Source organism: Caloenas nicobarica, chromosome 6 (genome assembly GCF_036013445.1).
Source record: "Caloenas nicobarica isolate bCalNic1 chromosome 6, bCalNic1.hap1, whole genome shotgun sequence".
NCBI lineage: Eukaryota > Metazoa > Chordata > Aves > Columbiformes > Columbidae > Caloenas > Caloenas nicobarica.
The window spans coordinates 3312811-3328847 of record NC_088250.1 but is presented as its reverse complement, the minus strand read 5'-3'; the positions used below and the strand labels follow the sequence as shown (position 1 = coordinate 3328847).

At 46.0% G+C, this 16037-nt stretch overlaps 1 protein-coding gene across 6 annotated transcripts in view; it reads right to left on the bottom strand.

Annotated features, from left to right (window-relative positions):
• ANKRD44 (ankyrin repeat domain 44) overlaps positions 1-1864 on the bottom strand; it is a 91993-nt gene extending 90129 nt beyond the window's left edge. For all 6 annotated transcript variants that reach the window (XR_010606372.1, XM_065637366.1, XM_065637363.1 and 3 more), the window contains exon 1: positions 1748-1864. Coding sequence is in view for 5 of the 6 variants with exons in the window: in XM_065637366.1 (XP_065493438.1) it covers positions 1748-1774 (27 nt within the window). In the remaining variant the exon portion in view is untranslated. The remainder of the gene's footprint in view (positions 1-1747) is intronic.
• Between the last annotated feature and the right edge of the window lie 14173 nt (positions 1865-16037).

Genomic DNA, 16037 nt, shown 5'->3' with positions numbered 1-16037 from the left:
AGAAACCGAAGAAAATCAAGAGATCCAGTAGGACAAGTACAGGTAGAGCGACACATCCCTTTGTAAATGACAGGAGACACGTACCCACAAAGAAAAACCATCAGCCTGTCACATCCTGTCCCAGGCCACAGCCCGACCAGGAACCACCAGGAGCATCCCCCAATATTTTGAGCATCCCCCGATATTCTGAGCATCCCCCAAGCAGGTGGGCCGCAGGGGCACGGCGGCAGCTCTAAGGAGCCTCGTCCCTCAGCTCTGAGGGTTCTCAGAAGAGAAGCGAGAACGCCAAGACAGCAGCCTGTCGTTTTTTATAGCAATACAGACTTCGTCAAGACACGATCCACTTGACTTAAACCTGTTTTGACTTCTGCTGCTGCTGCTGCAGCAAAATCCTTGCTGCAAGATCGCAGCAAAGGTTTTAAAACTCTGAAGGCGGTAAACTCAAGGTCTTCATTAAATGTGACAAGCACTGAAATGATACAATTGTGGTGTAATATACGTATTTTTAATACACAGGTCCTACCGGAACCTCCTTATTTACGAGACTCAGTCTGTGCACCACAGGGCTGCGAAGCCTCATGGTGTGAAACATTTTCTTTGCCGGTCATAAGCACCACACATGTAAAGATGAGGATGTTCGAGGGACATGTCAGGAGACAGCCCACAAATACTGCCTTCTGTTACACCGGAAAACACGGTACGGCCCGTGCTCAGTCACACAGTACCACTTTTACTTTAGAAGCAGCTTTATCCTTTTTTCCTTTCAAAACTCTTTTCAATGTGTTGTGTGGTAGCTTTGTACACGTGGAAGATTTTCTTAGAAAAGCACAAATGGACTGCGAGTGAGGCTTGTGAGCTGTAAGTAAGGGGTATTTGGAGGGGCTGGCTGCAGAGCCCTTCTGAACCCAACAGGAAGGTCTGAGGCTTGCAGGACACCCACGCTGCAGATCACAGGCAGGCCACGTTACATTAAAAATAGCAGATTAAAGCACGCAAAGTGTCTAACAGTTGGTAGAGTATGTGCATAAGTCAGGATGCGGGAGCCATAATATCAGTTTACCATTATTTTTAAATGCTTTTAACTACCAGAGATAAGAAATAGTTTAGCACTGACTACAGCTGTCTGCCCATTGCTAAATTTAACACGATCTACGGGTTTAACACTCTGGTTTTTCCTCATAGCCTGCGAACAACAGCGAAACCGAGCAGGCACTTCCTAAGCAAAAAGGCGACAGGAAAAACAATTTATCCGTACGGCACGGCAACGAAACGAGGGAGGAATCCCGAGGACAAGCAGAGGCCTTTCCAAACGAGCCAACAGGCACTTCCATCCCACCCGGCCGGCGGGAGACGTCGGGGCCTCAGCGGAGCCCGCGGGGCGAGGGCGGCGGGGCCGGGCGAGCGCCCGCGGCCCCGGCTGCTGCTGCGGCGGCCCCGGCTGCTGCTGCTGCGGCGGCCCCGGCTGCTGCTGCTGCCGCCCGGCGAGCGGCGCCCGGCCCGGCCCGGCCGCCACAATGTCCGCCGGGGGGAACAGAAGCGCGGCGGCGGGCGGGGGGCAGCCGGCACCGCAGGGCGCACCCCCGGGGAAGAGGGGATCGCGCCTCCCCCGCCGCGGCCGCCTGCGCTCCGCAGCCCCAGCCCGCGCTTCTCCGCCGGGCCTCCCGCGGCGGCTCGGCCGCCTCGCACAGCGAAGCCGGCTGGAGCCGAGGGGAGCCCGCCGTGCCGTGCCGTGCTGTGCCGTGCCTACCTGGTCGGCGAGCTTGAGCACCGCCATGGCCCGCCGCTCCTCCCGCGCACATGCAGCTCCTGCCACGGGCGGCGAGCGCGCCCCGCGCTGCTGCGGCGGCGGCAGCGGCTCCGCTCCGCTCCGCGCCGGCGGGGCGGGGGCGCGGAGGCCTCACCCGGCCCGGCCCAGGAAGCAGGGGCGGGGGGGCCGCCTGGCACGGGCCGCCAGCGCCGCCTTTGTTGCCGCCGGAGCGCGGTGCCTGCGCGGAGCCGAGCGCACGGCCGCCCCGGGGGCTGTCGGCGCCCCCGCCCCGCCGGGCAGCGGCGGCCGGGCTGACGGGCGGCACCGCCCCGGGCCCGCCCTGAGCGGCGGCCGGGGGCACCTGCCGCGGAGCGGGGTGCGGAGGCAGCCGACAGCCGAGCGGCCGCGGCTCCGTCGGGGGAGGCCGCGGTACCCCCGCCCCGCTTCAGGGCGCCGCTCCCCCCAATTCGGCTTCGCCCCACCAGGACCGAGGGCTCTAGCCCCACTTTGGTTCCCACCGTGCTGAGGGAAGGCGAGGAACGTTCAAGGAGAACATCCCAGGCCAGGCTGGACGGGGCTCTGAGCGACCTGAGCCGGTGCAGATGGCCCTGCTCATGGCAGGGGGGGCACTGGGGGAGCTGGGGAGGGCCCTTCACAGAATCACAGAATAGTTGGGGTTGAACGTGCCATTGCAAACCCACGTAAAAGGGAAACCGAGGCCTTTGCCTCTCCCTTTTTTCCATGTGTGTACGCACATGCAGAGGAACAAAGTGTTCATCAAATCGCATCACACGAGCGCAACTCTTAGAGGGAAAGTCAGACCTGACATCACCTTCTGGGGGTTTTTACCTCTTTTTGGATTACAGGGTTTTTACAGCTGCCCTGCAGAATTTGGTAACTCCTGGCAAGCCCAAGTCTTTTCATACTCAATGTATTACTTCACTTTCCAAGGAGTAGCTGTACTTCTTTTTAAAGCAGCAACCAAACATGCCACACAGTCCCTGCCAGGTGCTGCAAAGGAAAATGAGCATCATCCAGTGTTCCTGTTCAGCTTCAGTTCCACCCTCACGTGTGGCTGTCAGTGGGACTCGAGCACCAGAGCAAGACCGCACAGCCCAGCACATAACGGGGGGAGGGAAAAATAAAAAATAATTATAAAAAAATAAAAGCACAAAGGTGCAAATTCTTTCTTGCCTCTCAGAGCTGACAGGCTGAATCCCTGGAGCACATAATTTGATTAGAATCATTGGCACAATGCGAGCAACAGGAGTTACAAACACAATGAAGGTAATGAGGGGTAATTACATTTTTTCCGAGGACACGTAACTGAAGAGCAAAGGCTTGAAGATTCCTTTTTCCTTTCCTCCCTGTTGCGCACAGAGACCAAGTATTTCCCCTCAAGTTACACTCTGGAGCAATGAGCTCCCCTGTCCCACAACACATCTGATGTAACTGTGATTTATGACTTTTCACCACTTCATTACAGAATGGGGCGACTTTAAGTAGTTAAAAAAAGAGAAGTGTCTTCTATAGAAGAAAAACAATCCAAGAAGGAAACAGATATTGGTTTCAGGCTTCTGAGGCATCATTATAAATGGGGATTAAAAATAATGTACAAGCTACAACACATTTTGACTCCATCTATTTTAAAGAGGTCTTCGCACAAAAATCATATTAATCCAAATCATTCTTTTAAAGAACGTCAAGAAACAGCAAGAGAGGATCCAGTACCTGTTAGGAATGTATGAACTCGGGCGGTTTTTCTTTTTAGTATCTTCACCATGCCAGAATCCCTAGAAGCATCAGGCTTGCATCAGCAGGTTTGCTCTGTGTCACACCAGGCACCAAGAAGGGCAGTTGGCAGCTCTGCGCTGCCTTTTCTGTGTCCCGCTGATTCCATCCAGAAGTTCTGCTTTGACAGTAACGCTCCCAGGCTCTGGGGGAAAACAGAGGTGAGCAGAAGTTAGCTCCCAGCTCAGAGCGAGAAAAAAGGGAAAACAGAGGGAACTTTCAGCATTCTGAGGCAAGGTCTGCTCTGTGATTTTCCACCCGTTTTCCAAGGGCTTAGCGTTCACCGTAGCATTTTTCCTGCAGTTCAACTTGGTAGATACAGACGGAAAATGACTTTTCAGATTTGCTCTGTGCTCCTCTCTCTTCCTGATCTAAGAATCTGGTCTAAACCCTTGAGCTTTCTTTGGGAGCCCCAACAATATCCCGTCAGGGAGCTAAGCTGATGGTTTACAGTCTGAATGGAAATCTGCTGATACAGTTGGAGCCCAGTTCCTTGGGAGTAAATAGTTGGGTTAGATGTGAGCTAGCGTTAAAATATTTTGCTGAACTTTTTGGTCTGAACAAGCAGAGTCTTGTGCCAGCTTTTCTTTCCCAGCCCCTGCAGGATGGTGTCTGGGAGGACCAACCATCTCCTGCTCCTCGGGAAGGTCCCCTAGGGCATGGAGGATAACAAGTGTTGCATTTGTGTTCACAGGGCAGCACTCAGTTTAGAGGGGTCCTTACAATTATATTTTCACTCTCCATCTAAAGTGGCATTTGCATGAAATACCAAGATCCGCCGCAGTGCCACAATCATTACCGTCAGAGTCAAGGAGTCCAAGCTGTCTCAAGGTACGATGCCCTCCTCTCCTGTTCACAAAATAGCACAGCCAACTGCATAACAGGCTTCTGACTTATCATGCAGAATCTACTCTCTTTTCTGAGCTATTTTACTCAAAAACGTCTTAGCCCTGGCTGGTACACAACAGTAATTTCATAGCACATTTTCATGTGAAATGATGCACTATGCTCAACTGTCTTTTTTGGGAAGAAGAGGTAAAGACATCAGTAGCCAAAGCTAATTTTCCTAGCAATAGTCATACCTGTGACTTTCAAACCTGTGGCATTATGTTGACTTTCCATACCGACACATTAACAAGCGTCATCAAAAGATGTGTGCAACAGCCTTAATGAGAATACACTTGAGCTTGCTGGATATTGTCATTTTGGATTAAAGCTGTATTTGGAAAGGAAAAAGCCCTAGGGCTACACTGGGCCTCTGACACGGCAGTGGAAAGAAACCCTCTGAGGATGGCTGCTGCATTTAGAATCATCACAGAATGCAAGGAGCATTTGCTCCTTACTGACCCATGTCTGATAGTAAGAAGGTTCTGTGCATTCAGTTGAACCCTTCTGTGAGGCACAAACACCTCCCATTACGTATTTTAAAAAGCAATATAGGAATATGAGGCCTTGGACTTTAGCACTTAAGCAATTTCTAACCAATGGCAAGGAAGAAAAGAACTGCCCCAAATATTTTGCAGTTGCCCATACTGAGATTACTGACCCGGCCATACCACCATAGGGCTCTGTAGAATACTGGTTCACTATAACAGGCCTATTTTTTTTTTCCTACTCCTATTTTTTTAAATTTTTGTCCCCAGCAAAAGCAAAGTTCTTCCAGTTCCATCTGAAACTGGGTGAACACCATTTGCTATTAGCAGTTGTACACGCATGAGCCACTTCCTCATTCACATTATGTGTCAGCAAAGCACTCAGCATTCTCCTCCCCACCCGGGCTCACCAAAACTCCCAGGCACGCTTAGATTTAAGTATGTGCCTTCAACAGAACTTAAGCATCATCAGGAACAATCTGCCCTTTGTTAAGATGCCACACGGCTCTTTCACTTGGTGTGATATCCAAGTCTTGGTGTGGGCACTGACTCAGGACTTGGGAGACTCACTATCAGTTCTCTGTCGTGCCACAGTGTTCCTGTCTCATCCTGGGCGAGCATCCTGGTCTTGTGGGGCCCAGATTCCTGCTTGTACACCGAAATTCTCTCACCTCACAAGGTGCAGCACCCTGACATGGCTGGGGGAAGATCTCAGGTAAAGGCCGCCAGCTGCTACCCCAAACATCACTCTGCCATCACAGACTCCGTGATATTTTTTCCATGCAGCATCAGGAAAACAGTATCTGGGAGCTGCATCAGAGGAAAAGAAAGAAACTTCATCGCAGTAAATCCATTTGCACTGCGCTTAGATGCTACAGAGAACCGGAACATGAGTGAGAAGTGGGTGAACAGAACAAGTGCAGGAGCAAGGTCCAGATTTCTCCCTGCACCACTGTTCCTCCTGCAGCAACACAAACGTGTCTGCAAATTATCTGCTGGGTCCCCACAAGCGCTCCTCCATCTCAGACAAACAGATCTCTGCGCTGCTCTGATGTTTCCGCAGCCCAACAGGATGTGGTCACCTCAAGGCAGCCAGAAGTCTGCACCACCACCCTCCTCCCTGCGCCGCAGAGGCTCCGGATTGCTCTCCAAAATCAGCTCTGCTTCTGTATTTAAGCAGGCTGATCACTCGCAGACGGAGGGTGCAATTGCTCCTGGACGCTCACTTGGCTCCTGCCTGGTGAAGAAAGCTGAAGTAAATACAGCCGGTGTATTCCTTAGCAGCGTTTATTTGCCACTGTTGAGCACAGATGAGACAGGATTGACGGCAGAAGACACATTTATCTCTAACCATTTCTGATGACTTCAGATATCTAGCATGCCGCTGGTCTCTGCCTGTCCTCTAATAGTTCAGGTCATAATCCAAAGGGATTATTTTTCCCTTCCACCAGAGACATTACGTGGCCAAGAGCTCTGTGGGGAGACCAGTGTGACAGGGGGTGTCAGTAACAGTATTTTTGGAGGAATGCTGGAAGTCTGGATTAAGTTCAGATCAGCTGGATGAAAGCTAATGGAAACAAATCAGCCTAAGAGACTCTAGTCCACGTTGCTTTATATTAATAGTTAAATATAAAACATGCTGTGCATATTCCCTTACAAAAAGGGAACACTAGACTAGAACTTTGCAGAGTGAAGGTCTGTGATGTAAATCAATTAAAATATCTGAATACATTAAAACATAGATGACAATTTATGATTTGTTTTCTGAAGAACAAAAGGCACATATAGCATGGTATTGACTTACCTCAAGCTACTTGGATCATCACGGGCCATGATGTCCAAATTCTTCCTAGAAGATAAGTCAGAAACAGCCATTCTACGCCCTTTTGCTGTAGAGATATTTGGAGACAGCAAAGCGCCAATATTGACAGTCACAGGCCACAGCCTAGAAGCTCATCTGCAAACTGAAGCGGGTGATTTGGCTCAGCTCCACGTGTCTACGAAAGAAAGCAAACCAGAGGAATGGCCAGCATGGCTCTGAAAATAAGCAGAAACACCAGCCTCTTTGGGACACAGAATCAGTGGGAGGGGCAGGCTTGGAAACACTTGGGTTTGCTTCTGAATGCAGAACTATCTCCACTCTCCTGCAAATTTTAAACAAGATCACGTGCCACAGCTGATTCACAGGAGTTTCTTGTTCTTCCAGCAGAAAATCATTCTGCCAACCCCAAATTTCAGCCTGTCACTCATGCAATACAAGAAAATGGTGTTTTGCTTCTGACATTTCTAGTGCTTGGTCCAACTGCAGCTTGTACCCCAACACTTGGCCAGCTGTACAAGCCGCTACACACGCTGAAGAGGACAAAGTTCCTCCCCTGAAGAGCACAAACCTTTGGAACATAAGGAACGAAGGAAATCCAGCACCACAGCTATCTTAGTTTAGTTTTACTAGATTTTACCTCACATGCTTCAGAACTGCCATAGACTTGCATTTACTGACAGCATTCATTCTGATACGGTTCATCAGATGATCCATCTCGAGATGTTTCATTCCTCATTCTTGCTACTTCCTTGCTGGAAACTGGGATTTGACTTTTTACGATGGTTTACACTGTAAGCCTGAGGCAGGAAAAATCAATTTTTCTTTCTGTGCTTCAGTTAAAGAAGGAAATAAGTAACATGAGCCATGAAAAGACTTTGATCCAGAACTAGGGAATGTAAATGCTTTACAGATGCCAAATAAGGATTTTTCCAAAGAAAAAGAAAACAAAGCATTCTCTACCCCAACCCCTTTTCATTTCCAAACAAGGTAATGGAAGGAGAAATGTGTAAGATTTTGATGGAAGTTCCACTTCTCCAAGAGGTTGTTCTGTGTTTAATAATTACATACGTTCATCGGAATAAACAACTGGTTTTTTTGACAGGGGCTTATTGTGTTCCAGGGAGGGAAAAACCTTTCTTTAGATCAGGAGTATCACTTAAAGCTCTGTAGTGACTGGAGAGAAACAGGGTAGAGAGGCAGAAAGTGCCATGAATAGAAAGATCCCGTGGCTGGCTGGTTTTATTCGTACTGGATTTTTGGACAGCACACGACCTTGCTCTGCCTTACAAACACCAGTTCATCCTGCACGTTTACCACAACCCGGCCTCTGTGGGGAAGAGCTGCTGAGAGTCTTTAATAAACAAATGAAAAAGATCCAACAGATTAAAACCCTACTTTCCCTCTTAAGAAAGGAGGAGCTGCACTCTATTTATTGGAACAATGTATCAGAGAGGACAGTCGTGACTCCAAGAGTGAGTAACTCTATTGCGGTCTATTAAAATCCTTTTAAATGACTTTCTCTTTCGCTGGAGAAACCTTGTACAGCTCATACAACGTGAATATCTGCTATATGTTCTCTAAAAAAAAAAAAGTGAAGTACCCTTTATGTGTGCAGAATGCAACGGTTGAAGTTCTTTTGGCGTTGTTTATTCTTAAACGTGCGTTTTGCACAGTATTTTGACCCAGCAAAGGATAGAATAAATAATGCTCAGCACACGTGCCTGGTCCCAAGATAAAAGTCTATGGATTCAGCCTATACGGATGGGTCCTGCACTTGTGTGATGCCTCAAGGACATTTATAACATTCTGTGTAAGTGCAGGTGTCTTCCCCAAGCCTCTTACAAGATCAGAAGGTTCGGTCAATGGCTGTGCTCCAGATAACGTCACTATTAACATCCCCAGACACAATCACAGATACAGCCACAAGAAGAAAGCAGGTCAGAAACGAGCTTCCAAGCTTATAGTACAGCTACCTTACTCCCTTCTAGCTCCCTAAATCCCAGAACACAGTGAGAATTTAAAAACACCTTGCTGGTAGAAAAACAGCGGCATGGAGCAGCCACTGCTCAGGTACGAGAGGTAAATGTTGGAGTCCAGAAATGTCCAACCTGCATCTCTGGGGAATGGTAAGGCGAGAGCTCATTTCTTTCAAAACAAAACTGCACCCAAGTATCAGGATATAACTTCTTTGATTGCTTACTTCACGTTAAAAACAACCTTGTGCCTGTATACTAGCGCTAATGATTTACTAATGCATTAACATCTTAACTCTGCTGTCCAGGCCCAGCAGAAGTAACGAGTACTTACAATAAATAACGCGTAGCAAATCACACCCCTATCACGCAGAACTTCCTGGCGGGTTCTGCAGTTCCTTTAGCGCAGGAAGCAACAAGTTTCGTTACAGTATATCAGTGATTCCATGACTTTCTGTGTTGACTTTGCAGGAAACTGTCATTTTCCAAAGAGTACGTTATGGATTCAAACCCACTTACGTGGAAGGAGGAGGATACGGCCAGAGAGGCAGGAAAAGCTACACCTGTATTATTAGAACGCTACCCGCTAAACAGCGACATCTCCAACCAGTTACGCCAAGTAGGGCAGACTGGTTTTAACCGTGATGGCCTGCGATTCAGCGTGAGACTCCTCACTAAGCCCTCCACGTCCCACTGCTGATTTGCTCACGGCTTAAGGCCACTGCCAGCCGGCCGGACTCCTCCTTTCCAGCAGCAGGACAGATGGCCCGAGCTCGCTCCAGCAACTCGCTCGAGCTGGTATGAAAAAAGAAACACTAAGCAGCATTCTGATCGCAGCAACGAGACACAGCCAAGCCCTGGGAAGGAAGGGGAATCTGCCTCCTGAAGGACAATCTGTTTCTTAGACTGCTTGAATATGAGAATAAACCAGCTCAATCCACTCGGATACCATTGGCAAAAGGAGGAGAAGGGGATGGCAAGCGCTGCCGGCACAGCCCAGGGAGCTGGGTAGCCTCAACAACACCCCCAGGATTTTGGGTGGATTTACCAGCTCAGTCGTGGCTTGCAGACCTAAATCTCCCCAGAGCTCAGACCCTGGCACTCATTCCTGCAGGCCCTAAAGCTCAGCTCATGGTTTCCCCAGTATAAATGCCTTCTTCCTACAGATACATCCTCGCAGAAACTGGGGTTAAAAGTCTCAACTTTCAGGGATATAGTTAAAACGAAACAGAAAACTTCGCAAAGTAACTATAAGCAATGTACACACAGATAAAGTGCAAGAGAATAGCAGGTAAAAACAATAATTTGCAGGCCAAATACATTTTCATGCTGTTCTCTTCCTGGGAACAGTGCTTCAGCCAGTGCCTCTTCTATTCTGACAACACCCCTTGGAAGCAGGTAACAATTGTCCTCTAATTTATTACAAGATCCCTCTTGACTCCCCTCAGTCTGTTTTCCATGGACTGATAGAACTAAGTGTCACAATTTGTGTCTTCCAGAACAGTTTAGCTATGGAGTCACCGAGCAAACCCTGCGGTGGAGCAGGAGTCCCAGTATCCACCACGATGCTTCAATCACTACACGCTGATCCTTCGTTACACCCACGCTTGCCCAATTTCAAGTGTGTAAATCAAATTTTTGACAAGGCAACACACAAGGTGTGCTAGACAGTTCCACATTTAACCCTAAATCAAAAGAGCAAAGCAAAACTGTTTACTTATTGAGACCCGTGTTCTACATAACACTGGACCAAGGAGCCAGACCTTAACTCTCCATCCTCAGAAAATATATTCCGGGGTAAACAAGAAAGCACTTGAGCTAAACATAGTGGTAGCGGGTACTTTAGACAAAGTCCAGCTTTACCAGCTTGATTAGGATACCTGGAGTTTTGTTCTGGTTTTAAGTCCTAAAAAATGGATGGGATGTAACAAGAAAACGATCCAGTTAAAGAAGAAAAACATCTGAGTAAAACCGTATAAAAACTGAACAGATTAAACATGTTTGAAATAAAAAGGTAAAAATAATTGCTCATCAATTGGGGTGTTAAAAGACGAACCGAGCGTGGTCAAGGGTAACAGCTTTTATCGATGGAAAGAGCACACATTCCTGAAATGGGGACAACAAATAAAAGGACTGCACGTGTTTACAAAGAGATGATTTGCAAGCAGCAGTAACAGAAGTATTACAGTCAGATGCATGTTAATTCCTTTGGGAGAAGGATTACAATCCGTAGCACAACTCTAGGGGTAGGTAATGAGGAGGCCCCAAGAAATCCAAAGGAAGCAAGAACAGAGGTAAAACCTTTACCAGATGTGTCAGGAAGCTCTTTGATAGCTGAACCGCACAGGAAATCTCAAAACATGTCGCGAACGGCGGCATCTGTATCACAGGGGTGTCCCTGAGAGCAGCAGCCCTGCCTGCGGGGCTCTTCTCTGACACGGGGGAAGTTTGATAAGACTCGCTCGGAAAGTGATTAAAAATAACCCAATCAAAATGGGTGCAGTCCAAGCAACTAGTGATTCAAGCTAAAATGCAAATGTGGTGGCTGGATTGTGTGTTTGTTTTGTGTTTTGAAATCACTGCATACCCTACACGACACGAAAAATAAGATTTTTGAAGGGTGGACAACTACGGTACCTGGCATTCCATCAGCAGGAAGGATGCAGAGCTGGCAGCTGACAAGCTGTCACCAACAGCAGACTGGCATTTCTAACATCAAGAGAATAACCAACAGATGAAAATGTAATAACTCCTAAAAGTTTGTACTGCAGGCCTGTCTCCACTGACTGAAACACCCAAGAGCTACCTCAACACCAAGTAGTTTGGAAAGAAACTATAAGTGGCCAGAAGAGAAAAGGCAACCTGCAACTCAACATATATGCATTTTTTACTTGCACATGAGCAAGTACATGTATATTAATACTGGGAAGTTATTCTCCCATCTTCAGACAGTGATTCAGAGAAGGATCTTAATATATAGGTCGTGTGAAGGCTAATGCAATTACTAATTGGAACTTCCTAGAAGTCGTGAGCAAGCGATGTGCATATGACAGCATTTGGTAATTAAACATCTCTGTTCCTGTCAACTCTGCAGGAACGTTCCACTAAGATCTTACACACAAAGAACAAAATCAGAGAACCGTAGGGTGGTGATGACTAGCAGGGAAGCATTTTGGACGAAGATGGACTTGTTCATTAAACTTAGGAAGCCCAGAAGCCCATTTGCATCTTCAGTAGAATGTCAGAGTCAGCTTTGGAAAAGGTAGGTTGAGTTTCTGCTGTGACTCTCGGTCAGCCGCTGTCCTTTGCAATCGCACGCTGCGCGCACATGGCAGAACATGTCAAACATCCTGAAGCACAAACAAGAAAAACTGTTCTTGAAAATATGCTTTACACCCGTGGTACATCGCACTTCTCCAGTGTCACCTGTGCAAACCTTGGAGCCGATGCCACAGCCGGGGACAACAGCTGCAACGCAGAGCTCTGTGGCACCCTAAGGCAGTTGCAATGGTTCTGCTGAGCGGGTAATTTTTATGACCCTACAAGCTTGTCACTATGAAATCACGTTCACCGTTTTCACAAAAAACAAGCTGATCTGCAAAGCGTGTTGCCTCCAGTTTCCTAAGCATTAAATGAAAGCTGCACCTGAAGAAATGGTAATTGTGTTAAATGATAACTTGGCACTTTCAGTTACCATGGTTACATATTACAATAAATAGCATAATAAACAGGAAGAAACAAGAAACAATCGTGCCCTTGATTTTGCTTACATTTTATTTTACATATCAGCTTGGTTGCGTTTTTTTAAGGTACTGACACAAGACCAGTAGTATCATGTCACTGATAGTGTAATTACTGCAATATTAATGATAATATTTGTATGCAGCTGAGTGTCTAACATACATTGCAGTGAGTCCAATTTCTGCCTGCTCTCCCTGGATATTATGTACCTTCCAGTCTTGTCACAATTAACTAAGAACCCAGTATTACAGAAATCTTCAGCCTTATCTCAGCAGGATTTTTAAGACAAATCTGTTCATCATCATGTTTGTTCTGTGGAAATACAAGATACACATACAGAAACAGCTGCAAACCAATGCAGAGAATAATGAAATGATTTTGTATATGTTTAACTTATTTTTATTAAATAGGGAAACAGCCTTTTTTGAAGGTCATTTCTTTGGTCTTGAAAACTCAAACCCAAGCCACCTGGTTTTAATTTCCTGGCCTATTCCCTCTGTCTCAGCTGTACACTGTGCTAAAAACAAAGGCTCCATTCTTTAATTGTGAATATCAGACACCGTTAACCCTCATTCTGTTGCTAGTGCCTTGGAATGTGAAAAAGCTAATATACAATATCCTCTTTTATTAGCTAAAATAATAAATGGCCAGTTCTATTCCTTTTATCAGTTAGGCCCAAGATCCACAGATCCCTCGAGAGTTTGACGGACGCAAACACGTCTGGCTTTCAGAGGAAAACCCCTGTATTTGAATACAGCTCTGTTCTACTGTTCTGGATGACAGGCAGGGATTGAAGGGCACTGTTTCTGAGGTTACCTAAGAAAATGCTGAAAATGAGTCTCCTCAGCCCCATGTCACCCTGCGGTGGTTAACAGCCATCACATCTGGTCTCAATCACAAGGCAGTAACGACACAGCTGGCCTGGTCAAAAGCTCAGATCATATTTGGTTTTAACACAAAAACCTGGTACAGGGCATCAGAGCAGTGAAAGCTGGGATTCTGCAGTGAGAAATGCAAGTTGTTAGAGATGGGGCGGAGGGGGAAAACTACTCGTACAGCTCACTGAAGTGGTTTATTAGCCAGATCCGTGCAGAAGATGATGGATAATAAAACAATTTTTTCCCTATCAACAGAAAGGAACACTTCAATACAAAGGTGATGAAACTGTCTCCTACTCGTGAAAGGAACAGGAGATTCGGAGTGAATAAATCAGTGGACGTAGACCCTGGAGAAGATCTTAAAGACAACCAAGTGAACAAACAAATCGCTTTTCATCAAGCAAGCAAGCTCTCATCAAACGTGAAACTCTAATTATGATCACTGCAACTGCCTTGAGACCCACCAGGTACAGTCTTGGGATAAGCAGATCAAGTCCATTCAGCAAATTCATTAAAACACTTGTGGCTGGTTTGCTTGCAAATAAAACAACTTATGCATAACTCGGAGAGCATTTTTTTCCTTTTTAATCAACAGGCAAAAAGCGAGATTCTGCAGTTGGTTCACAGATGTACATTAAATAACAGGCACTTCACTCACACATCGACACTTCCCACATTTAGTGAAGAACCACAAATTAGAAAGCTGTTTCCCATCCCACCCCAGTCTATTAGTAATGAGGTTATTCATTACAGCAGCTTAGAGGGAAAAAGTATGTTGCTTAGCTTGGAGAAAAATGCGTAGGGGAATAATCAGTGTGAAGCAACACTGCCTGAAATTTGATTTCACAAGAGTCGTTACACCAAAAGATTTAAAGAAGCAGCCTGAAGAGACAAACTTGTGAAAAGTAACACTGAAAAAACTTGTACCGTCTAATCTCTGGGAGTCACGTGGATGTAAAATTGGTAAGGAAAACACTTTGGTTTGTCTGCAAAGCTAGTGAACAGAATGTATGCCAGTGATAGCAAACATTGAGGTTTCCTAGTATTTATCGTTAAGATCGTTCTTACAAGCATACTAAGCTCCAACCTTTCTTAATGTGTTAGAAGCTACTTCATAATGAACCATTTTTCAGAGAGCAGAACTCCTCCATTGACAACAACAAAATGTTGGAAGTCTGGTTTGCTAATTTTCAAGGAGTCTTACAGCCAATTTTACCTAAAAATCATCACATCCGTACTTGGCTGCATAATTCTTTGAAATTTTGCCAAAAACCCCAAAAGCTTATGCTGGGCATCAAACTTCTGTTCTTGTGGAAAAAAATGCCACTCCTTGAGCAATCTCAGGATCTCTGAAAAAAGGTGAGTTTCAGGGTTATTGAAGAATTTTACTAACTTTTACTAATTTTAGCCCCATAGGCTCAGGCTGCAAAGGGGCATGCTTTGATGGAGAAGTTTAGATGGTAAGAAAATGTCGGTATACACAATTATTGCATCCCTTTTGCCATTAAAAAGGACAAAACCAAAAAAAAGCAGTTACAATCAAGAACCACATGAAGTTGGAAAATCAAATATTCTAAACTAGGAAAAGCCCAAGGCAGCATTGCTTACCGCAGGATGGCTTACATTCTCTTAATTCACTGCCCTTTGCCAAATGCGGCATTGTAATTAAGAGAAAAAATAGAAAAATCACATACCTTTTCTTCCTATAGGTCCCTCCACCTCATTCTGCATACTCGATGAGCCTGTTCAGAAGAATTGGGACCGTCAGTGAGGCCTTTGTCCACAGTTTCTTTTGCAATTCACTGATAAATTTAGGAGCTGCATGTAAAGCCAGAAGGGACGATGCGGGGGGAAGCTGGGAAGGAACACTTCGTTCCCTTTATAGACACCTAAACAAGGAAGACGAGAGACTCTCTGGACATTCAGATTTTATGCTTTTACACCACACAGTAATTCTGTAGCAAGGTAAACTTCCCAGTTGCCAAGCCGTGGCACATCTCCCATTTTATACACAAGCAGCAAACCAGCAGAAGTAGATCTTTTATTCACTTATCCTAGTCTCTTTTTTCTATACTGATGGCACAATTAATTACTCCTTAACAGAATTTAAATAGCGGTGGCCCAATCTTTCCATTCGTTTTAACATTTTGCCCTTTGTTGTCCAAAATCAGAAGTCTGCAGGTGAGCACTAGCATCAAACTTTTCCATTCATTACTGATTTTGATCTCTACTGGAAAATAAACATTTGTCTACAGATGGACCGATGCCATACTAGTCTGTATCTAGATAGTAACATCCCTAAAACTTTTTGCCCTTGGGCAGAACGAAAATGTAAGTCAGTGTTCCTAGATATTGTCCCCTTAATGTTAAAATAAAACTTGGTATGGTTGCTGAAGGACATAAAATTCTTTCACAGGTGCTGTAGGCTCCTAGAAAGTCAGAGCGTGTGACCCAGAGATGACCCTTTTAGGTAAGAGTTCCACAGATGCACAAAAGTCTCAGGAAGGTAAAAAAGACCTACTGATGACAGCACATTTAAAGAATCGTGCTTCAATACTGCCGTTTCAAACCAGACTTCATACCAGGTACTCGAGTCAGCAAAAACCCGCAACAATGAACACCACAATCTTATGTGCAATTCTGTTTCAAACAGATATCTTTCCCCTTTCCCTCTTTTCTCAGGAAAGCAATGTGGTTTGTATCTTCCTCAAA